The 25,495-nt window shown below is 36.8% G+C and overlaps 1 protein-coding gene across 4 annotated transcripts in view; it reads right to left on the bottom strand.

Annotated features, from left to right (window-relative positions):
- lrp8 (low density lipoprotein receptor-related protein 8, apolipoprotein e receptor) overlaps positions 1–25,495 on the bottom strand; it is a 367,439-nt gene that overhangs the window by 83,100 nt on the left and 258,844 nt on the right. For all 4 annotated transcript variants that reach the window (XM_030132189.1, XM_030132188.1, XM_030132187.1 and 1 more), the window contains exon 5: positions 11,536–11,910. In XM_030132189.1, the coding sequence (XP_029988049.1) occupies positions 11,536–11,910 (375 nt within the window). The remainder of the gene's footprint in view (positions 1–11,535; positions 11,911–25,495) is intronic.

A 25,495-nucleotide genomic window follows, 5' to 3' on the forward strand; every position in this document is an offset into this window, starting at 1 on the left:
CTTAAATTTCCACCCAGAAGCAAAATTCAGCCTTTAAACTTCAACAAAATATTGATTTGACCATTTTTATTATACAAAGTTATTGGCTATATCACTAGCCTTAACCCTTTCATGCATCAATTATGAGAACTATAGTCAAGATTTTTTTTTCCTGAGTGCTTTTAGTCCTCTTTAGGCATGAAAAAAACTATGCAATTGAATTTTTTTTTTTTTATGGACCTATTTTTTATGGAGTCAAAAAAATGTCCACGCAACTGGATACCATGTGTTTAATTTTTGAAGGAAAGAAACATGTATGTAAGATGCAATATCAGAAAGTGATAAACTGTGTGAAAACAATGAAATTGCTTTTTTTTTAATGCCGCTAATATGATGTTTACTCACATTTGACCATACTCACTTCATGAAAATAATATAAAAAAAAAAAATGTTTGTTTAAGAAAACTGTTAATTACAGTCCAATAACAATTAGTAACTGATTTACATTCAAACATGTTACTGCACACCAGGTTTATCAAGAACAGCAAAGTTACTGTAATTATATGAATGTCAGTGTATGGGATGATGCGTAGGCGTCCACTGTGTTGGCTGATATGGAACTAAAACAATAAAACCCATGAATATACAAAAGAACAGCTGTAGAATAACTGTCCACTGTAGTGACCACTATGCATGAAAGGGTTAAAGGAGTGATATTTTTCTTTTTTTAATGGAATTATGCATTTTAAAACATTTCCCTGTGGTCTACATAAACTGTAAATGCTCTACTTGGGTCTGAATTCTTCATTAATTCAACTCCACAGGTCCATCTTCAACCCTATTTCTGAGTAATGACACCAGAAAGGTGGTTTTGAGCGCTGGCCCTTTAAATGCAAATGAGCCACTTCAGGCTCCGCCCCCTCCAGGTTGTTGACCGTGCTGCACAGTCACGTTCAGCCACTTGCGTTCATTAATACAACCAACAACTGAACATTTTTGGTAATCACACTTGAAGTTTGGGCATATTTTCAGTTTTTACTACAACCACTGCTGCCGATAAAGAATTACATCGTACTCGGAGAAATGTTCATCGGAAGTCTTGACCTTATATGTGCAAAAGTCATGATGTAACTAGTTATAAAATGTAAAAAAATTAAGCAGGAATTAAAACAGGTTGTAGAAATGCACTCAATTTTTGTCGGAATGAATATAAAGATAGCTTTGCAGCACCTGGAGGGTTCAAATTCAAACTTTTTTAACTATTAGGGTCCAAATACACAAATAAATGAACCAAAGACTAATAAAAGTGGGTTTAGCTAAATACGACCCCTTTAATATCCCTAGCTGTATTCTGCCTGGTGTGGCTGGACATATAATATTGATGAGGATTGTGATAGTGAGTCAGTTGTTCCAGTTGCACTTGGAGTATTGATGAAATGGCAAAACCAAAAATAAGGGCGTCAACACCTTCTCCACACTATTTCTGCAGATTTTCCCATTTAGAGAAGTTGGTGTCACCTCATAACCATATAAACTGAAAAACCCCTTAACTATGGAGACAGGGTTCCACTAGGGTCTGCTAATAATGAGCTCCGCATGGCGACAGATGAGCTACAGCCCATTGATACAGAGAAAAACTTACTCTATGAAACTCTACTTTCTAAAACCAGCCACTGGCAAGTTGACAAGCTGAGTCATCGGCAATGCCATCGACGAGCCTGAGCTGAGCTGAGACGGGCCAGTGCACACCGCTGCAGGTTTTCCTTGTGCTCTTCTAAAATAGTCGTGACTTTTCGGTCGGAACCAGGCTTTACACTCAACTGTGATGACCCATGTGGTTCTACTGGGGCACGTATTTCTGTTTTGGTTGTATTTTGTTGACAGCTCTCTCTCGCCCACAATTATGGTGATATGTTGATCAGCTGCAGGTGTGTGTGTGACTGGCAGAACCTGACGCTGACTGGCAGGGAGTGAGGATAAAAGCTGGCTGATGCTGATTTCCCACCCCTTCTGCTCATCCCATTCCCAATGATGGAGGCCTGGTGGTGTGTTTGTGTGCTGTGAGAGTGTCTGTGAAATTAGATTAAATATTGCAAAGGTAGCAGAAAGTAAGTTTGATCATACTTTGTCTCCTGTTTTTGGTTAGGAGTTAGGTCACACCCCTTGTTTTTTGTTTTTTATTTTATTTTGATGATTAGGTAAGAATAGGGTTGCGTAGGGATGGGAATTGATAGAATTTAAAGATTCAAATTCCATTATCGATTTTGCTTATCGATTCTCTTATTGATTCTCATTGGGTGAGGGAATAAAAGAGGACAAAAGGTTTTGTGTGAATTAACTGTCTTTTATATTTCCATCTCCGCACAGAAAATATAACATATACAGTATGCAGAAATAATAACTACAAAAGCACTCAGTTCAGAGCCCCCCCCCCGATAACCACCAAAATTTAATCACTTGTTCCTTGTGCCAGTATCAACCTTCCCTGAAAATTTTATCCAAATCCGTCCATACCTTTTTGAGTTATCTTGCTAATAGACAAACAAACAGATGAAGCAAGGCCCGGTTTTGGGGGGGGGGGGGGGGGGGGTGTCAAACCATACAACCGTACAAAGTGAAAGAGAAACTTAAAATGCTTTACTAATCCCTCTATGTCTCCCATTGTTGAACACCTCATTTTCCTTTTAGGAAACTTTTATTTTAGGGGGCAGGATGCTTGTTGCCCCCCCTAGAACCAGGCCTAGGGATGCCCTGGTGTTTGCTCTGCTGTTAGATTCACAAGCATCGCTAAGTAGCGAATCAAACACATGACATTCCTGCAAATGAATTGCATGCTGTGTGGACAAATGTTTGAGCATATTGGAGGGATTTCCCCCCTTTGAAGAACTGGAAGCATTGCAAGTGTTACAAGTGGCCCTGGTGTCATCTTTTCACGTTAAATATATCCATACTTTGGAGCATTTCTTCCTCGACACCATGTTGGCTACATTTCAAACCAAAACAATGCAGCGTGCATGTGACGTCATCATGTATTTGCAATGAAGGCGGAATTGATAAGCAGAATCGTTAAGCTGGCAGGCAAAAGATTCCAAGGAATTGAGCTACTGGGAACTTGTTCTTAAAAAGAACCGGTTCTCGATTCCCATCCCTAGGGTTGTGAAATCATTTTGATTTTTTTTTATATTGGGCATAATTGCTGTTGGCAGTCTCAGAATCCACGAACGACCCCATGCACTGGGGCGCCGTTAAGGGGGGATAAACATGACAAATTCATGGGACCCAGCATTTGTGGGGGGCCCATAGAGCAGTGGAGAGGGTCCACTGGATACAGGTTAGAAGTTGTGAAAATTTTGTGTAAGATCCGCTGTATAAGAGAGAAACAGAACCTGGGAGTTGGACACTGAAAGTATGTAAAGTCACGTTAGTTATGGACCACACCCCTACTTATATGACAGCTGTGCCCCCCCCCCAAGAAACAAAACACCCCCCCCGTCTGTTTTTTTTTTTTTTTGACAAATCGCACCCTGGTTACAGGTAGGGATGTAATGATTACCGGTATAACGATAAACCATGGTAAAATTCCTGATGGTTAGTATTACTGTTTAAATTCTAATTATCATGATAACCGTGTTTGATTACCACACTTTCAACACAAACTTGACATGGAAAATGGTCAAACGATGGCCATAAGGTGCCATCTTTAATGTGCATTTGAATGTTTGATGTTTGCATGTTAATATTTGAATGTTTCTGCCAACAGGAAGTACATTGTGCCTATTATTTATTTTCATTTATTTATTTATTTATTTATTCAAAATACAACTTGGTTAAATTATTTCAGGTTGTGTATAAGTACTTTTTGAACATTCTGAGCACATTTCAACAACACTGTGATAATAATGATAACCATGATAATTTTGGTCACAATAACAGTGATATGAAATTTTCACATCGTTACATCCCTAGTTACAGGTGAGGATAACATATGTAAACACAGACATACACTGCACATGTAGTCCATCCTTTCTCTTTTGCTTATATACTGCATCACAAGCCAAAATTTCTGCATCTCAACCCAACAGTAATCACTCAAACAAAGCTTTACCTGCACAGAAACAAATCCCAGATGGAAATGTAAACCAAGCAGGTATTCGTTCACTGTCTAAAGGAAACCCGCACCCGCTGACCTATTGAGTTTGTGTGTATCTGCAAGTGTGTACTGGCATTTGTTTGTGTTTGCTCTAACGGCAGAGGGCAGGTTTATTTAACTCATTCGTCTTTTTAACTGGTTGTTTAATTATTCATGGGTTGTGTTTTAGACTAGGTCTGCCAAGGGAATGAAGGCAGACATGATCAATGAGAGTGGAGCTCACAAAAAAATGCAAGGTACACAATGATTGTATCAGGAAATATGGCATTAAACAAAGCCACTCGCCTTGTTTCAGACCAACTGAGGAGCTATCTGCAGAATTACATGTAGGAGATCATAAATATAAAAATACATAATGGTAGAGTAAGCAGAAAGACTTGCCCACACAGGGAAGCATGCTAAGACTTCTAATGCTAAAAGAGAAAATAAAGACAAAGACAGGTTAATGCTAAAATCAGCAAAATAGAGACGACATAATCCTGTAGCATGACAAAAAGTGCTGATTCTTTCATCCATATGATTGGGGATCTGAGGTGAGCTAATTATGATAAATCCACAAAATGGAAAGTAATAATAATAAATGGATTCCAATCTGCAGAAATGTCAGCAAGTGGGAAAACGGGAGAGCTAACAAGATACGATTTGACCATTTCTCATTTACATTAACCTCCTGTCAACTTTCTCACAGTCACTTGTCTCAGCACGTCTGTGAAATAACACAAGATTATTGAGACAGATGTTTCAAATAAGATGAGTGATAATAACAAAAGGGATGAGCGTGTGGGAATGAGCAAAGCCTGGCAGAATAGACGAGGATGAGAGAACAAACTGAATTTATGCAGTGCTTCTCACATATCTCCTTTTCAATGAAATGTTGCACCTCCCAAGGCAGGGATTTGATATCTAATTTATATTACACAGATATCTATAACTATCACATTTCTATTGCGACAAACCTCCAATCGCCCACTTTTATTCACACTGACGAATGTTCAAACAGACCAAACCTAGTACATACTGTTCATGCAGCAAAAGTGTCATATACTGTATGTTTGAATTAGATTAAACAAGAAAAAGCAAATAAAACTTTATCTCATGTCATTCTCTCTGAATTTAGTTTTGGTATGTGACTTGTTTTTGACTAGGTGGTGCTATTACATATTATCATTATGAAATAAAACCCTGATTTAAACATTTAAGAAGTTTAAGCAAAGTATCACCAGCTTTTTTCTGACAATTTAATACTGTAGTTGATAAAGGGAAGCTTGTTTTGGCATAAATTTCTGAAGTTAAAGATAAGGAATTCTCAAGGATAAACATTGATGACATAGTTTGGCCAGTTATTTTGGAAAATCGCATAAAGACGAGCTAAAGTCTCGAATGATTCAGAATTTTTTTAACATTTTGATTTAGCTGTATACTGTATTTCCTCAAAAGACAAAAAAAAAACCCAAACAAAAAAAACAGAAATCAAGCCAGGTTCTCAAAAAGAATACTAAATAAATAACTTCTACTGCCTGCCAATAAAGCACAATGTAGACTTACACAAGTTTATTTTTATGCATTCAACAATATAATTCTGCTATTTTTAAGATTTTGTGGCACTACATTAACACATGTCTTTGTCTCTGCTTTCAGTCACTGCAGGTGTATGCCTCTTACTTATTCAATGAAATTGTCATTTATTTAAAAATTTAGAAGTGCAACAAGAAGACTACACACTGAAAAAAATCTAAATATTAACAAATGTATATTTCTCATTTCTAGTCAAAATATCTCATCACACTTAAAATTAGACAGAATCACCTGAAGAGTAACTTTTCAGTGAGATATAAGAACTTATTTTTAGACTATAGATCGACTGATTGAATTAAGAAAAAAAATCTTGAATTAAGCAAAAAAAATCTGCCGGTGGAACAAGAGAAAATGATCCAGGTAAGATTTCTTGAAATAAGATTTTCAAGATCTATTGTCTAAAAATAAGTTCCTATATCTCACTGAAAAGTTACTCTTCAGGTGATTATGTCTAATTTTAAGTGTGATGAGATATTTTGACTAGAATTGAGAAAAATACACTTGGCAAGACTTTGATTTTTGCAGTGCATTTATGCAATACAAGCTCTGGTTTCCACCCACTGAAACGCTAGAGGTTTATTGTGAAGTGGTTAAGAATTACTTTAGGGTCATGGTTTTACACTAAATTCGACCATCCATGCTTGTTAAACTAGGAAATTACAACTCTACTATAAGCCTTCAGTTGCCTGGTACATCCTGCAGCTGAGGAAGACAAAAACCTTGGCCACTATTTGAGGAAATACAGCATCTATTATAGTGACAATTACACTCATTCCATTATGTTGTACATACTAGGTCAGTATTTTTCACATAATTAAAAATAATGCAAAAGCATGTCTCTAAAACTTGTGATATGATGCAACAAATGTTGTGGTTCAAATGTCTGTTTACTTTTTGAGTGATCGTGCCTTTTAGTATTTTACTCACTTTATATGCATTTATAGTCGCGGAAAAAATTATTAGACCACCCTTTGTTTTCTTCAATTTCTTGTTCATTTTAATGCCTGGTACAATTAAAGGTACATTTGTTTGGACAAATATAATGATAACAACAAAAATATCTCATAAGAGTTTAATTTCAGAGCTGATATCTAGTCATTTTCCATGTTTTCTTGATAATAACCAAAATCACTTCAGTTCTTACATCAATATCTATGGCATTGTACTGACAAAAACAGCGCATTTAGGCTTTTAGGTTATCTTTTCTGTCTGTTTTAGTCACATGATACACATAGGAGTTGGTGCTTGATTGCATACCCATTGTTTTCGATGACTTTTGATGGTCTAATAATCTTTTCTGTGACTGTATGTGCACGTCAATACATTTTTCCATAGAAATTGAAAGTGCTTGTATGTAGTGATTGTGTAGGTGCTCAAATCCCCCCTGAACACATGTGGATATTCACAGCTGCATTGTGTGCTGGTATCATGTCATACGTGTGAAGCTGCTGTCATCTCTTTGAGTGGTGTGTGGGAGTGTGAAAAGGAGACCAGATGGGGTCTCGCTTGATGAAGGACCTTCACCTCCCACATGTGCCTGCGTGCACACGCTCACACAACAAACACATACGGTCAAACATGGTCCTTCAGCTTCCACATGGTTGCGTGGCAACACACCCATGGCTCATAATGACAACGTTAGCATCTGTCTCCTTTCAGTCATAGCGGTTCAAAGGCACACGTCACATCGTCTTAGTTTACAATACTGCATGCAATATGTTTTGAAAGCACTGTCCTCCAGAACTACTGCTCTGGAGGACATCATTCTTGGTATTAATTAGAGCTGCACAATATATCATTTGAGCATCATCATCGTGATGTACATGTGCGCAATAGTCACATAGCAGGTTCTGCAATGTAGGAGGCAAATAAGCTCAACATGTTCTCATCTAATTTCAACCTGGGTACCAGACACACACTGGGCACAGCAATCCACCAATCACGTTCACAATGTTGGTTTTCGTGAACACACAAATCCACTATTTTTCCATTCTAAAACTTTAAAACTCATTGACCTTGTGGAATTCAAAATTATTCAAATAATGTATAAAGCAAAGAATAACTTACTGCCGGGCAATATTCAACAAATGTTTAGTGAAAGAGAGGGAGGCTATGATTTACGGGGAAAATTAAATTTAAAGATTCATAAAGTATGCACTACGTTAAAAAGTTTCTGTATCACCATCTGTGGAGTAAAATTGTGGAACAAATTGTGTGTGGAGATAAAACAAATATCAAACATAATTCAGTTTAAAAAAAGATCTAAAAAAATGATTCTTGAGAGGTACAGTATTTTATAATGACAATAAGGACTGTTTGTTTATGGATGATGTTGTACTAATAAATATGCTGTAATTATTGAAGAAAATGGTTGAATTGTTGAGTCTGCTTGTATGACTGGACTGCCATGATCATATTGTTGGGTGTAATTCAGTCACTGTATTATTTATTTGTTGTGGTGGTTTGATGTTAAAATTACGAAAATAGTATTGTTTGACTCTTGTATCAAGTTAGCGATAAAGGTGTAAAAGCACTGAGGGGTAGGATTAAATAAGTTCATACTTCTTCCGACTCCTTTTCAACCATGCAAAATTCAGACTTGTATGTGCTTGGAGACAGATTCTGTCCATTTGTTTTTGTGTGTTTTTTTTTTTTTTTTTGCATGTTCGAAATAAATAAATAAATAAATCAAATCAAATCAAATCAAAATTGTTCTTACTCAGTTTGCCAAAGCAGACCACACCCCTGCACATGGAGTGAGTCACTGGTAACAACATTGAAAAATGAGCAACGAAACAAACTGGACTCCGTCACTAAATTTATCTTGGAGGCGTGGTTCAAAAAATGTAAAATGGAGAAGGACATGAGGATATTTAGCTGGCTGGTGTATGATACAAATTTCAAACCAGAGACAATGAATACTAAATTTAAAGAATGGGCAAATAAGGGTCTAAATATATTAAACATTTTTATCCAAAAAGGGGAAATTATTAACTTTCAAAACTTACGACAGGACTTTGACTTAGAACATCATGACTTCTTCATGTACCTTCAGATCAGAGACTGTTATCAAAAAGAGATAAAACTATACCTCCCAGGTGAAATAAACCAGATCACTGAAATTGTGGGTAAAGTGTATAAGAACGAGTGAGGAAAACTGATATCCAAACTGTATCAGGGATTGGTGTCTAACAGGAAAACTTCAGCTCTGTATATTAAAGATAAATGGAAAAAAGAACTGTTGGTAGAATTAAGTGATGAAACTCAAGTGACTACATCTAATTCCAGAAATTGCAAAATATTTTGCTGGAAAAACATAATGAGATTTTTTATAACACCAAAGATCCAAAAGGCTTCACTATCATTACTTCAGCCCTGTTGGAGGTTGTGCTGTGAGCAGGATGTGGGTCATGCGCATGTTTTTTGGCAACATACAAAACTATCCCAATATTGGAATAATATCAGCGAAGAAGTTGGGAAAATATTGGGATACAAACTACCAAGGACATGTTCTGTGTTATATTTGGGTCATTTAACAGGAAAAGACATACCAAGTAAGGATAAATATTTGATTAAAATCCTCTTGGTTGCATCTGAAAAAGCCATCACATGAAAATGGTGCAAAGAGGACCCCTTACCCTAAATAACTGGAGAGACATTGTGGAAGAAATTCACAACATGGAGAGACTTACTTATATCAGAAGACTACAGCAAGCAACTTGTGAAGATCGATGGAAAAAATGGACAATATACAGGACGACATCTGACACTATGTCCTAAATGTTTGTGTTGTAAAATTTCAAAAATGAAACAATAAATATAAGTTAAAAAAAAAAAAAAAGAAAGAAAAATGAGCAACGAACAAGAGATAAATCACCAAAAAGAAAAGCAACGTCAGTTATCTGGAATTATTTCGGCTACAAGAAGGATGATATTGAAACACGTGTTCTGTGTTGACAGTGTTTTACATCTATTGCCACAACGAGAGGTAACAACTTTTGAACACAAGTTTTTTCCAATATCGTGCAGCCCTAGTATTAATTCATTTCACTGTTAAAGGACAATGCTGCTATAAACCTTTTATAATTATTAAAACAATCTAGGGCTGCACCATATTGGAAAAAACTGACATTGCAATTTTTTTTTAACCCTGCGATATATTGCAATATGAAAAAATAGTCAGGAGGATATAACAGCTGTGTGGTACCATCATAAATGGTCAAACAAATTACACTGAACAAAAATATAAACGCACCACTTTTGTTTTCGCTCCCATTTTTCATGAGCTGAACTCAAAGATCTAAAACTTTTTCTATGTACACAAAAGGCCTATTTCTCTCAAATATTGTTTATAAATTTGTCTAAATCTGTGTTAGTGAGCACTTCTCCTCTGTCCTTTGCTGAGATAATCCATCCACTTCACAGGTGTGGCATATCAAGATGCTGATTAGACAGCAGGATTATTGCACAGGTGTGACTTAGGCTGGCCACAATAAAAGGCCACTCTAAAATGTGCAGTTTTACTGTATTGGGTGGTCCAGGGGGTCAGAAAACCAGTCAGTATTTGGTGTGACCACCATTTTCCTCACACAGTCAAAACTTGTGACACCTGTGGTATTGTGCTGTGTGATAAAACTGCACATTTTGGAGTGGCCTTTTATTGTGGCCAGCCTAAGGCACACCTGTGCAAAAATCATGCTGTCTAATCAGCATCTTGATATGCCACACCTGTGAGGTGGATGGATTATCTCAGCAAAGAAGAAGTGTTCACTAACACAAATTTAGACAGATTTGTGAACAATATTTGAGAGAAATAAACCTTGTGTGTACACAGAAAAAGTTTTAGATCTTTGAGTTCAGCTCATGAAAAATGGGAGCAAAAAAAAAAGTGGTGCGTTTATATTTTTGTTCAGTGTAGTTGTGTTTCCTCTCGTTGTGGCAAAAGGCGCAAGACACTGTCGACACAGAACACGCGTTTCAGTATCATCCTTCTTGTAGACAAAATATTTTCAAATAACTGACGTTGCTTTTCTTTTTGGCACCAAGTCTTCCTTTTCAGTGATTTTCTCTTGCATGTTGCTCATTTTTTAATGTTGTTACCAGCGACACACTCCATATGCAGGGGTGTGGTCTGCTTTAGTGAACTGATTAAGAACAATTGTGATTGGTGGATCGCTGCGCGCAGTGTGTGTCAGGTACCCAGGTTGAAATTAGATGAGAACATGTTGAGCTCATTTGCCTCCTACACTGCAGAACCTGCGATGTGACTATTGTGCACATGTACATCGCGATGATGATGCTCAAATGATATATTGCGCAGCTCTAAAACAATCCATAAAAAGCTTATACCATCAACAAATTTATCTTTCTCATTAAGTTTGTATGAGTGCAAATAACACAAACATGCAAACCCCATACCATTAGCTTTTGGATGACATACTGCTTAATTACAATGAATATTACTAATGTAGAGTTCCCTGCATCCCTGAGCATGTGTAGCACACAATGAAACTGCACACCTGAGATCAAAATGGCAGTGACTGGGTTGGTTAAAAATAAACTGCCCTGGAAATGTTCATTTTAATGAGGGAATATGTCATCATTATGGTTCCTCTATGGATTTTTCATTTGTGTTTCAGCCGTCATTGGAGTTCTACGACTATAGCTACATGGACAGCTCTTATTATTGATGTATATTTCTTTTTTCGGGGGTTTTCTTGGTCCCAGTTAATATCTTAAAATCATAAACACTCTCTTAATTACAACTTTGTCCATCTACCTGCATCAATCAGTCTGTCCAAACACATCCTGTACATCCACAGTTTACTTACGGCAGTTTGCTTCGTCTGATTTATCCTTGCAGTCTGCATCTCCATCACACTTCCAGTTCATGTGCACACACTCCCCACTCCCACACTGGAATTCGCCCACCGGGCAGCGGGGCTTCTGGGGCTCTGTCCGCCGGCTGCAGCGCTCCATGGACTCATCTGACTTGTCCTTGCAGTCTGGATCGCCGTCACAGCTCCACAGGGCCGGGATACACTCCGAGTCATTGCAGCGGAACTCGTGCTGGCCACAGGTGGGAGCAGAACACTTCTCTTCATCGCTGGCATCCCCGCAGTCATCATCACCGTCACACACAAAGATCGGTGCAACACACTTTCCATTACGGCATTGGAAATCCTTAGAAGGGCAGGCTTTGGCATCTGCAGATGGAAGTGGATAAAAAAAAAACAGAGAAGGTGAACAATGTGGAAGTAGAAAAACAAAGTGATTTTAGATAGATAGATAGATAGATAGATAGATAGATAGATAGATGGAGAGAAATGATAGATAGATAGATAGATAGATAGATAGATAGATAGATAGATAGATAGATAGATAGATAGATAGATAGATAGATAGATAGATAGATAGATAGATAGATAGATAGATAGATAGATAGATAGATAGATCTTCAATACACTTTCAGTGGATCTTAGAACGGTATAAACAAAAAACAACAAATAAAAAAACACAGCGCATACATTAACATTTCAGACGTTATCATCATACAAATACTGTCAGTGTGACCAGCGTACAGATCCCCCCCCACACACACACACACCCGATCACCACCAAAATTTAATTATCTCTTCCTTGTGTCAGTATCAACATTTCCTGAAAATTTCATGAAAATCCCTCCGTAACTTTTTAAGTTATCTTGCTAACAAACACGCAAACACACCAAGCAAAGTGATCACAATACCTCCTGGCGGAGGTAATAAACAGGTACCTATCAACCCTAACTCAATGATCAGAGGGAATAAATTAATTCTTGTATCTATTAGTTCTCTAAGGTGTTTCATATCATCACCCTTTTAAAATAATGATTTATTAATTCAAGGTTTTGCTGTTTGCATTTAAGTGTCCAGATCCAAATTCATGCACAGGTGTTGTATCCTGTTGTGCATTTCCACTCGAGTATAAAGCCTTCTGGCAAACTCACTTTCTAACATGTAATTGATGTGTTTTGCGAACGGCTCTATTTTAATCCAAACCTTATTGTTTTTCTGATACTAATGAGGTAGTTTTGTTGCCTAAACCTAGCCCTAACCCTGAAAACTAACACTGTGAATATGCTATAAACATCATATCATTATTGCGAAAAAAGCGAACATTTATAAAAAACAACAAAAAAACAACAGTCAGAGGGCATATAAAATATCTGCTATATATATCTTACAAGTCCCTTTGGAAGGCAACATTAGAGGAAAATGTATTGCTGCATATATTTAAATACCTCAGGGCAGGAGGACTGTGCACCTCTGGAGACAGAAAAAGAAGACAGTTCTTGCATTAAAATTCATTTAATGAGTGAAGGGCAATTCCAGATACACCTCTTCAGTCTTCTGGTATGTGGTGAGGGTAAAGAAAAAGTCTAAACTAAAGTCAAACTGCTGCCTGAATATGAGTACTTCTTTAAACTATACTGTATGTATTTCAGAAGTCTGCAGCAGGTGAGAGAACAAAGGGACGTTAGACAAGAACTTTAAAAGTAAGAGAAGGAAAAAAAACTAGTAAACACAGCTCTTGGGGAAAAGCACATAATATTCAGGAAAAATAAACACCGTTTCATCTGCATCCTCAAACTGTTAACCCAAAGCAGTAAATGCATCCGCTATAACCAGAGAAACACACTACAGGGTGTAAAAAAAAACCAAAACTATACATTTTGAAAAATTACCCACAGTTCCGCATTTGATAATTTTTGGAATTTTCTTTCATGGATGTCGGTAGGTAGGGATTGGTGGATATTTGTCCAAATTTAGAGACCCGGGTTTTCATGCATGTCAAATCAATCCAACATATATAAAGATGAAAACTAAGGGAATTTTATCCATAATTTTTTATACGTTTTAGTTAGTTTTGTAAGCACACAACAAGGTTATTATCGTTAACGAAAACTAACGAAATGACAAAACCTAGAATTGTAAAACATTTTTGTTAACTGAAATAAAAAAACAAAACAAAAAACAAATAAATAAATAAAAATTACATTTAAAAGAAAAAATGATAACTAACTGAAACTGTATTGTGTGCTTACAAAACTAACTAAAACTGATAAAAATTATGGATAAAATTCCCTTCGTTTTTGTCTTTGTCAATGTGGGATTGATACGAAAGCGATTTATTTCCCTCAAGCAATTTTAGCTGCTGGCATTGTATGATATTTAACGGTCTGTCACTTCTCGTCACGTGTGGTTTAGAGTCATCTTGTTGTCCCCACTCTACCTGGAAACATGTAGACTAAAGTTGGAAGAAAACAGCAGAGTCCTGTCTGGGATTTATTTGAATTCGACGGCGAAGAAGATAAAAGATATAAAGAAAATAAAACTAAACTAAAACTAAGCATTTAGAAAATAACAAAAACTAATAAAAACTCGCAAACCTGCTCAAAAAACTAATTAAAACTAACTGAATTAGAGGGAAAAACAAGTCAAAACTAAACAAAACTAAACTATAATGAAAAATCCAAAACTAGTATAACCTTGGCACACAATACAGTTTCAGTTATTGTTTTTTTTCTTTTAATTATAGTTTTTATTTATTTGAGTTAACAAAAATGTTTTTTCCAATTCCAGTTTTCGTCATTTCGTTAGTTTTCATTAAATATAACCTTGCAATGTGCATCCATCTTGTTTTCCACAAAATTGCCAGGTTACAGTATTAACACTTTGGCCACCATGTTAATTTCATTTCTTTACCCACGGCAGCTGTTCCTGCCTTTCAAAGTTAATTCAACTTGTTTAGGCCTGAAAACGTCACTGAGGACAGGCCAAGATAGGGTTAACCCTTAACTTGGATTGTGTAATTTGCCCCTGCTCACTCATGCATGAAAACCTGGGTCTGTAATAGAGCCTGACCGATTAATCGGCCGATTAATCGGGCCGATTATAGCGTTTCACCAATTAATCAACATCGGCCAATATGTAGCCGATGTATTAACTTTTTTGCTGCGTGGAGATTCTGCCGCTCACTGCTTCTGTGTGTGTGTGTGTGTGTGTGCGCGACACGGAGAGTCAGACGAACAGTAAAGCGAGTTAGTTTCACTTTCACTCCTGCTCGGACAATAACGCTATCACCCCCCCACACACACAATCACATTATCACAGAGCTACTGCTAATCGCCCCTGCTATGACTCCGACCCCCCACCCCCCACCCCCTGCAACCACCGGCAAAAATCACAGACCGCTACCACGCACTCTGATGGACTGCAAACCCCCCCTGAAAATCACGGACCCCCTGTCTTTTGAAGTATCCCCCCCCACACACACACCCATGTCCATGCACTTCCTGTCTGCCTCACAGTTTCATTCTGCCAGCAGGCCTGGATGTTAATAGTGTAGGGGAGACCGGGTACAGTTGTAACACGGGTCAGTTGTAACTCTTGCAATTGCTCCAATCAGGAACAACTTAGGACTCACCTAATTCACTCTGCACATGCTCAGTTTAGTCCTTAGTCCACATGGGAAGTTGTAGTGCCGTGAGGCAGACACATCAAAATTGAAAGTGAAAACATAATTTTGTGGTAAGTCATATTTTTTGCTCTAATTATTTTTTGTGATTACATAGTTTGCATTTGAAAGTTGTGTAAATTATCTTTGTCAGATAAACACAGATTTATGCAACTGTTAAGCCACGTTTCCACAATTATTGGATAAAAGATTATTATATCCTGTGTAGATCAGTGTTCTTATTTCATATATCGGCCAATATATTGGTTATCGGCCAATATCAGATATTGGCCGATATATTGGATATCGGCTTTTTTTAGCCCCCAGTATCGGTATTGGCCCCAAAAATCCCATATCGGTCAGGCTCTAGTCTGTAAATTCGGACAAATATCCACCAATCCCCTACCTACCGACATCCATAAAAGAAAATTCCAAAAATCATCAAATGCGGAACTGGGAATAATTTTTCAACATGTATAGTTTTTTTTTTTTTTTTTTTTTATACACCCTGTAGATAAGCAGCACATCCAACCATATTCACCCTCAAGGTCGGGAACATATGTGCAGCAGAAGTCCAGTATGTGAGAACAGGTGTATAATGAGCAGAGTGAGGCTGTAGCTGCAGGTGTCTGCCGCAGTGCAGAACCCCCTCCATGGCTGACGGAGTGTGTGTTTATATGCATAGAAATATCTGTGGAAACTGTGTGCACTGTATTCATGTGTATAATTTCTTCTTCCAGTATCTCAAAACTTTTGACAGCTGGGAAATAATCTTGAAAAAGTGCTCCAACGTTTCAGTTTTCCCATTTGCATGTGTGCAGCTCAGTTTGTGTCTAACTTTAAGAGCATATCTTTTTTACACTACATCCCAGCAGTGACATTATCTAATTCGAGCTGGGTTGGACAAATCAATTTGAATCATGTATTCTGCCAAAAAACGGCGGCGCTTTGATGTAACTCTTGTCTCTGGGCAACCGACGCAACTACTTCACCCTCTCTCTTTTACCTACCCACACAGTATGCCAGAGGGACTCATTATGATAATAGTCTACTGGATTCCCTGCTAGCTATTACTGCTAGCATGCTAATCATCCGCACTCAGATCTAAGTAATTTAATTAACATGAGCGCATAAACATCAACAGCATCCCAGCAGAAGCTCAGGTGTTTGTTTGTTTTTTTTTCGGGGAGGGGTCATGTAAGGTGTTTGAGCAAACAAACACTAGGGCAAAGTAGTAACGTGATTATTGTTATACATTTTATGCAGCTACAGACAGCGAGAGGCTTATGGCATGAGAAAATATGAAACAATTTATCGGTAATCCTCTGAGATTTTAATGTGATACTAATCAGACTGATTTTTGTTTTCAAAGCTTTAGGGATTTTTGTCATGAAAACACCACGGTCAGTTAGAAGCAGAAAGATTTAATTTGATTAGAAATTAAAATGTTTAGTTCCATCGACTTTGAACAACTTTGAAGTTAACTCCATCGCAAGTAGTCTGTTTGTTTACATACCAAACTGAAACTGAAACCAAACCGTCACTTTGGCCTTTTCAGAATTCCACGCAACCACAGCAGCAATAAGCAATGAAGTCGTTTCCATGTTTGTTGCTGCTGCGGCCATATTGTGGCTGCGTGGAATTCCGAAAAGGCCCGAGTGACGGTTTGGTTTTAGTTTGGTATGTAAACAAACAGACCACTTATGATGGAATACACTTCAAAGTTGTTCAGCGTGAGGGGAGTGATTCAGGTGCGTAATCATGGAAAGACAAATGGATTTGTGACACTTAGGCTATCACTCAAGATGGCACATGAGATTTGATGTTTGTCCCTTTTAATTTTAATTTAAAAAAAAAAAATTTGAATCTTATCCTGTTTGATTGTTGGTTTATATTCTCATACATGATGTTGTTTTATCTCACGCCTCTACTTTTGCATTGATTTAACAGCATCATGTTACGTTACCCCTGCCCTCCTTATTCCGATTCATTTAATCTATTCGAAGTGTCTTGTTTCTGCATTGTTGTACACATCTCTCCTATTATGTTGCTTCTATTTTAGTGTTTTTACTTACATCTTGTATCCTGCTGTTGTGCCCTTTACTTGTTTGTCAAAGCACTTTGTAAACCTTGTTTTAAAAGGTGCTATATAAATAAGGCTATTATTATTATTAAAGCTATTATTATTTATACTCAGCTTTTAAAGGAAGCTTACAAGATTTTTAAGTTGTACTAACTTAACCCTTTCATGCATACTGGTCACTACAGTGGACAGTTATTCTACAGCTGTTCTCTTGTATATTCATGGATTTTGTTGTTTTAGTTCCATATCAGACAACACAGTGGACACTTATGCATCATGTAACTTTGCTGCTCTTGATAAACCTGATCTGCAGTAACATGTTTGAGTATAAATATATTGTTATTAGACTGTAATTATCCTTTTTTCTTTAACAAAATGCTTTTTTTTTGTATATTATGTCCATGAAGTGAGTAATAACTAGTATTAGAGTATGTTTAAATATGAGAAAACATCAGATTAGCTGCATTAAAAGTGTTTTTATTTCATAGTTTTCACAGTATATCAGTAAATACACATTTCTTGGCTGCAAAAATTAAACGCATTGTATCCATTTGAGTGGACATTTTTGCAACTCCATGAAAAATAGGTTCATAAAAAGCTGTCAATCACATTGTTTTTTTTTCCATGTCTAAAGAGGAATAAAAACAGGGAGGGAAAAAAAATCATGATTAAGGTTCTCATAATTCATGCATGAAAGGGTTAATATACTTCTTTGTTAAGTTAAAGGCAGAAATGTCTGTTCAAAATCAATATGTTATTAAGTTAAGACTGTTTTCCTTGTTTTTCATTTCGACCAACTTAATAAAATAACTGAACTGATTTAAATGTGTACATGGAATAAACTTAATTTTTTAAGTAGAGAAAGCTCTTGATTTTAAGCTTAACTTTCTAACCCCATGAATCATTTTTTGGGGTGCAGATCTGATGATAAATTGGTGACGAACATCATACGCTGCTTTAACCAACATAGAGAGTTCTGCATTTTTTGATTTTTTTCATGAGTCATGTCCAGCATGTCCTGAATGTGTGTCTCAACAGTGATAAAACTACAAAAACCAACATATTGAGTACGTAAACTAGAGATTGCAATTTAGGTTGTGATGATTAAGTTTGTCTTATTTTTGTTAACATTGCTTTTGGATTCACATGGTATTTTGTTAAGTATTTATTACTGAAATACCTTCTGTATTATAAGTATATTAAATAAGTTCTGTCAAACTTTCAGCAGCTCAGTTGAAAAGTAAACAGAACTTAATGTGACATATTGTAGCATTTTAAGTTTTTGCAAATAAAAATGTCGATGTGATCGATTCTTGCTTTTATTCACTGCAGTTGATTTTCCAGTCGGTTCTTCCAAAAGGATAAGGACCTCTGCTCTAAAATTAAGCCGATACTGACTCATCTTAAAGTTGTAATACCACTGATGGCTGCTAACATTGGCTCCTCAAAACCCCATAGACTTACACTGAACTTCTCTCGAAAAATACCGTCAGAAATTTTTTTCCAGGACCAACTCCAGTCTAATCCATGTTCTTTGGAACCTCTTATGACTGACCTGGTGGTCCAAGTATACATTTTTAATCTGTTAATCAGATCTAAACTCAAATAGAATATGTGATGTCTATCTGCTGGAGTTTGATTGACAGGACTGTATGACAGCTTTCCCTCCTGTGGAGTTTGGTTTATTTATTAGAGCGTGTGGTTAACAGGTTCCACCAACAAGACTGTAAAAGGACTTTGACATGCAATACTTGATGATGTTTAACATTCTGGAGTCAGTAAGGCTTACCATTGGGCTCAAATAGTCCCACCCCCTTTGTCTAATTATGGTCACCTCTGGCCAATATGGCAGCACAGTTCCTCCCACTATATAAAGTTTATAGTTTGACCAAATCAGACACAATTTTCCCCAAAAAACATTCACTAATTGTTTGGTTTACACTCATATGAGTTCCTTTGCTTATTGTTATGACAGTTGAAACCTGACTGACAATTTCATGTTAGAAGTGAATTTTTTTCTGAGACCTTATTTTGCTGAGATGTCTGCATGAATATGGACTAAAATCCCCTAACTGAAGGAAATATGTTTTTGTGTTTTTATTTATTTTTATTTATACATTGATTCTTTTCTCTAAAATCCTGCAAGCCAATACAAAAAACTGCTGCTGTAAATGTTTTTGTTTTTTACACCTACTCTCTGGATGTATATAGTTTATATATCTGTCTGATTTTTCAATGTTTGTAAAAACCTATATTCTTTTAATAAAAAGAGAATAAAAAAAATGAAAAAGAAATGACTACATATTTCATGTACCTCTCATTGCTGTCTCTTGTCTCTCTTCACACCATCCACATTCCTGCTTAATTTTACTTTTCATTTTTATGTGACTTTAGTGGTTTGGGTATTTCTTTTCCATTACAAACCCCCTTTAAAGTTTTAGTGCAATTTGTGCTGCAAAAAAGAAATTTCCCTTTTGTCCTTTGATGTAACCCACCAGACTTCTTGTACAATTAGAAGAAATTACACTCACAGCTGCCCAATAAGTCACATGCTTTAGCAAAAACAAAATACCATATTTACCTCCTTTCAGAATGACAACATCATCTAACACGGTGGTATTTTTTTTTTCCCAGGGTGAACTCATTAAATACACCCACAGCACCTGTGCAGTTTAGGTAGGTGTTACGCCAGTCCCTCCATCTTATCTGCTGGCTGTGTCAAAGCTGAAACATGGCAAGACGACTTTGGTCGATGACCGAAAACCGCCTCTCAGTTAACACAGGCCAGAACCAATCCTTAGAAACAGATCAGTGGGAGATTGGAAAGTAGACAGGTGCTCAAAGGAGCATATGGGGTGGTAGATTTATTGAAAGATGTGGAAGTCGAATGTCCTTTCCCGGCAAAAGGGACCCATATACACAACAGCAAGCAGATTTAATAGCAGATAAAGGCAGATTGAATAGATGGTCAAATATGAGCGAGGGAGATTAGATGCTGTGCGACACACAGTGAGTGACTATTGATTTATTTTACAAAGTGAAAAAGTTAACATTTAAACATAACGTAATTGCTAAGACTTAATATTCTTCATGATTGATGTTAGAGATGCATCGATGCCGATACCAGTATCGGGTATTGGTCCGATACTGAGTGCGTGTACTTCTACTCGTACTCTAAAAGTGCTCCGATACAAATACACCGATAACACTTTACAGCAGCGTGACGTTCACAGTTAAGTGCAGCAGGTACGTGTCGGATTAGTAATGTCAGCAGTGGGGAGATTTTTCAGAATAGACTGAAAGTTACGTTAAAGACACAAACAGATACAGATGGAGCGTTCTGTCCATCCTCTGCGCACATTCTATACCTAATTCTGGCTGTTTTCCGGGTGCTCTTGGATGCGTATCCAGATGGAGAATTTGAAGCAGTACCACTGGGAACTGTGGAGGTAGCAGATCTTTTCAAAGAGCAACCGTGTGAGTTACTGAAGAACTACCCTCATCAATATCAACATTAGCATCCACATTATTGTTACCCCCTCTGTCATTGTCATGTTTATTATTTACTTTCTTCTTCATCTTAAAAAACTTTACTTTTCTTTGTGGTATTTGTCCAGTATGGTTAATTAAGAGCAGCGCCCTCTGGTGGATTGATTGAGAAACGCTCATTCCAATGTCAGTAGCAGCACTTTGTTACAGTCAGACTAATGACTACAAAAATAAAGTACATTTTCAAAAGCAACTAAGAACTGTAATGGTATTATTAAGTACTCATATCGGTAATCGGTATCGGCAAGTACTCAAATGTAAGTACTTGTACTTGGTCTGGAAAAAAGTGGTATCTAATTAATGTCTCATAAGCCAGACTAAATTCAGTCTATAAAGAATGGCAGCCAGTATAAGAGTTAAAAAAAACAAAGTTAATAATAATCAAGATGAGAGGAATTAAGTTGATATGGAGGCGCATTCATGATTGTTAATTAAACACATTCGTCCAATCGATTACTCAGCCAATTACAATTTTAAATAGAGAATCAGCAATCTGTACCTGATTGCATCTTGACAGCAACCTTCCCACTTGGTAGGCGGTTGTATTAAACCTCGGGTCAAAGCTTTCTATCCATCCATCCCCAGACCAACCCCAGGACAGCTAATAGATGAAGCAAGAAGATAGGGCATAGCTCATTGACCTTGATCTAAAGGACAATTGAACTCCCCTCTAGGATGGTCTAGACTAAAGCAAGTAGTGATGTTTCACACACGCAGGGAGATATGCAATCCGTATCAAAATCACACTAATAGATGCATACGGGGGGATTAAAATCTGATATGAATCTTAACATGTAATGCGGAAACACAAGCAGGAGATATGCACAGGAAGATACACACCACCTCAACCTTTTTCTATGAGTCAGTGGGTTTAATGTTTCTGGAGCGTGGAATCCAATCAGACTTTGGTTTAACATGTCATCCACTGAGCCATGGTGTAGAAGCATGTACACGCATACACAAAGGGCCTCACCCACATACACATGCTTCCCTATAGCTCGCCAGGTGCGATCTTAAAAGCAAAAAGGAAATGAAAGACCACAAAACAGCTCCAACATCAAATGGATATACAATGTTTACGCCACAGCACCATGTAAAATGCTGCATTTAACATGGAACAGAAGCATGATTGCTCTGAATTCACACAAAACAGGCAGCAACACCTGAAGGCAAAGCGGAGAGTAGGCTTAATGGGCCGTACAGTAGAGAAGCAACATGTTTATCTACTCTATGGAATATCAATATGGAAGCCTTATATTTCACATGAGGGCATCAATAAAAACAAATCTGTGGTGAATCAAGCATACCTTGTAGTGACAGATACACAAGGGTAGATGCAAACAAATCACATCTATATTCATGAGGATTGATAGTAGGGATGCACCGACACCACTTTTTTCCAGACCGAGTACGAGTACAAGTACTTACATTTGAGTACTTGCCGATATCGAGTACCAATATGAGTACTTAATAATACCATTACAGTTCTTAGTTACATTTGAAAATGTACTTTATTGTCGTCATTAGTCTGACTGTAACGACTACTGACATTTAATGCATTGAAATGAGCGTTTTTCAATCAATCCACCAGGGGGCGCCGCTCTGAATTAACCATACTAGCTGAATACCACGAAGAAAAGAAGAAAGTCAGTAATAATAAACATGGAGACAACAAGGTTACTGTCAAGATGCAATCAGGTAGATTGCTGATTCTCTATTTAAAATTGTAATTGGCTGAGTAATCGATTGGACGAATGTGTTTAATTAACAATCATGAATGCACCTCCATATCAAATTAATTCCTCTCATCTTGATTATTATTAACTTTATTGTTTTTTTCTAACTCTTATACTGGCTGCCATTCTTTATAGACTGAATTTGGTCTGGCTTATGAGACATCAAATAGGGATGCACCAATACCACTTTTTTCCAGACCGAGTACAAGTACAAGTACATTTGATTACTTGCCGATACCGACTACCGATATGAGTGCTTAATAATACTATTACAGTTCTCAGTTACTTTTCAAAATGTACTTTAGTGTCGTTGTCATTAGTCTGACTGGAACAAAGTGCTGCTACTGACATTTAATGTGTTGGAATGAGCGTTTCTCAATCAATCCATCAGGGGGCGCTGCTCTTAATCAACCATACTGGACAAATACCAAGAAGAAAAGTAACGAAAAGTAAACATACCTGCTGCACTTAACTGCAAATGTCACGCTGTGGTAAGTGTTATTGGTGTGGTTGTATCAGAGTACCTTTACGAATATGAATACAAATACATACGCTTGAATGTATTGAAAAGAATATATAATTTTATTCAGTTGTTTTATTTGGTATCGGTTTATTGTTCTTTTTTGTTTTTGTTTTTGTTTTTTTTAAATTGTACAGCTTTTTATGTTTTAATCTCTTGTATTTTATTCTTTCATTTAGGTTTTATCTATTTTTCTGTATTTTTATTTATTTATATTTGATTTTTACAGTTGGTCTATGTCTTTTCATTTATTCTTGTATTTTACACAGTTATTTTGGCTTTTATTTGGTCCACTGTGGTCGTTTTAAAGTGCTTTACAAAAAAACTTAGATTGGATTGGATTGGATATGCTGAGTATCGGACCCGATACCTGATACTGGTATCCCTATCGATGCATCCCTAATTGATAAGACAGAAAAAACAGCGGAATTCAAAGTAAGAAAAAATCCTGCTGAATTATTCAACATTAAAATGCCAGCCCACATCACATCTTATATTTAAGTGCATGTTTTCCTCCGGACTGTGCAGTGTATGTGCTCACAGTGTCTCCAAAAATTATTTTCACCAGAACTGGAGCTGCCTGTACTTTTGGTATTCCGAGTTCAAGGATAGCTCCAGCCTATTGGTTTTACATGAGCTGTCACTTTGCCTTACCCGCCTCATACTAAACACCTCATCCAATAAAACAGAAGCCCTTTCTCCAAAACAAAGGCAAATGTCACAGACTCACAACTAAGTTTACATGGTTTTTGAAGAGGCCAAATGCCATATTAGGCATGGCTTTTACAAAAATGTTCCTGTATTATCAACAACAACAATCAGCATGTAGAAGGACGATGGTGTGGATTCCTTGTCTTATGCCTGATTTCAGTCAGTCTGGTCACTGGATGCTTCTATAAAACTGGTTTATTTTGGTACCTGGCACTTTTCCAGCTTTTTAGACCCAATAATAAAAAGTAAATTTAGACATATTTCCCTCCAGGATGTACCGAATGATGACCTCAGATAAATGCAAAAAAAATTATACTCTTGCTCTGAGCCATTCCAAAATTAACAAATTTTTAATGAAATATTGGGGCCAAAAATAGGACCAAAATTGGGACATGAAAAGCTACCTAGGTGTCAGTGCATTTGATCTGGAAAACATGGCTTGAAATGGTCTTATATACTGCTATAAACAAAGACACTGTGTTAAATGTGATGATCCTAGTGGTTTTTGTAATCCAGACATGCAGGTTTTTCATGAATCTCAGTCTCATTCCTCGTTTTGTCTGTAACCCATCGTGTCCACTTGCGTTCCATGCAGAACCTACCCATTTAAACACATACAAATCGCGAATGATTTTGCAACAGCGGTCATTTTTGTGAAACACTCTGCCATGCATAATTAGTTCAATTCCCAAAATGTACCTGTGAGAGAATAAGAAGATTAAAAAAAAAAAAATTGTTGCATGTAATTTTCGTGTCCTTTTGACCGTGTTACATGCAGATTTTTGCATTAAATATAATGTAAAATAATACAAAAATGTGTTTTATCTGAAAAATAGTTTCTCTTTTATCTCAGTAAGTACTTATTTTTAAAATAGACCTAAAGTGCTTCCAAACTTGCTTCATAACGTTAATCTACACCTAGTTTGAATTTTTAGCCCCATTGTCCTGTTTTTAGGGACCAGTTTCATAGAAACTACACTACTTCACTACAAGATATCAAGCCACTCATTCTTATAGAAATGATGCTTCTTCATATGTAAACTGCAAGTACAGTTTGTGTTTTTGTATGGATCCACAAGAGTTTTCTACTTTTCTTAGACAGGAAGTAGGTACGATGGACGGCAATATACAAAATCTAGAAATTTGCCAAGAAAGACAGTTTTCATATCAAATCCTGGAGGTTTTTAGGTTTCGGTAAGTCTTTATTTTACCTCAGCTGCAGAATGAACAAGGCTTCTATTTGAATGAGGCCCATGTTAGAGTCAGGCCTTAATTTTGTAACTTCCTTGGATTAATCAGTAGCTTACATTTTCAGATTTAAAAGATCTGCAAGGTACTTGTCTGCAAATGCAACACTTCCGTAACGGCCACAGATAAAAGCCTTCCAGTGGCTAGAAACCATTCATTGCTTAACAAAGCTTTGATGATTTTATCATGTAAATGCTGTCTTCTAGTTGCACTTGTAACTTTCAACAATTTCACTGAGAAAGTAAGATATACAGACACCTGCAGTGAGTTAGTTAGACAGATACAGAACAACACAGCATTGAAAACAGACAGATTATGTTGCTAAATGCATTAACCCTGTAAAGCCTGAACCATTAAATTACTGACAGAAAATACCAGTTCTTTGAAACTGGAGCCTTTATTGGTTCTTCTGAACAACCTTCCCCCCAATTTTTTTCAAATATTCA

The sequence above is a fragment of the Sphaeramia orbicularis genome, chromosome 4, assembly GCF_902148855.1.
Source record: "Sphaeramia orbicularis chromosome 4, fSphaOr1.1, whole genome shotgun sequence".
In the NCBI taxonomy this organism is placed as follows: Eukaryota; Metazoa; Chordata; class Actinopteri; order Kurtiformes; family Apogonidae; genus Sphaeramia; species Sphaeramia orbicularis.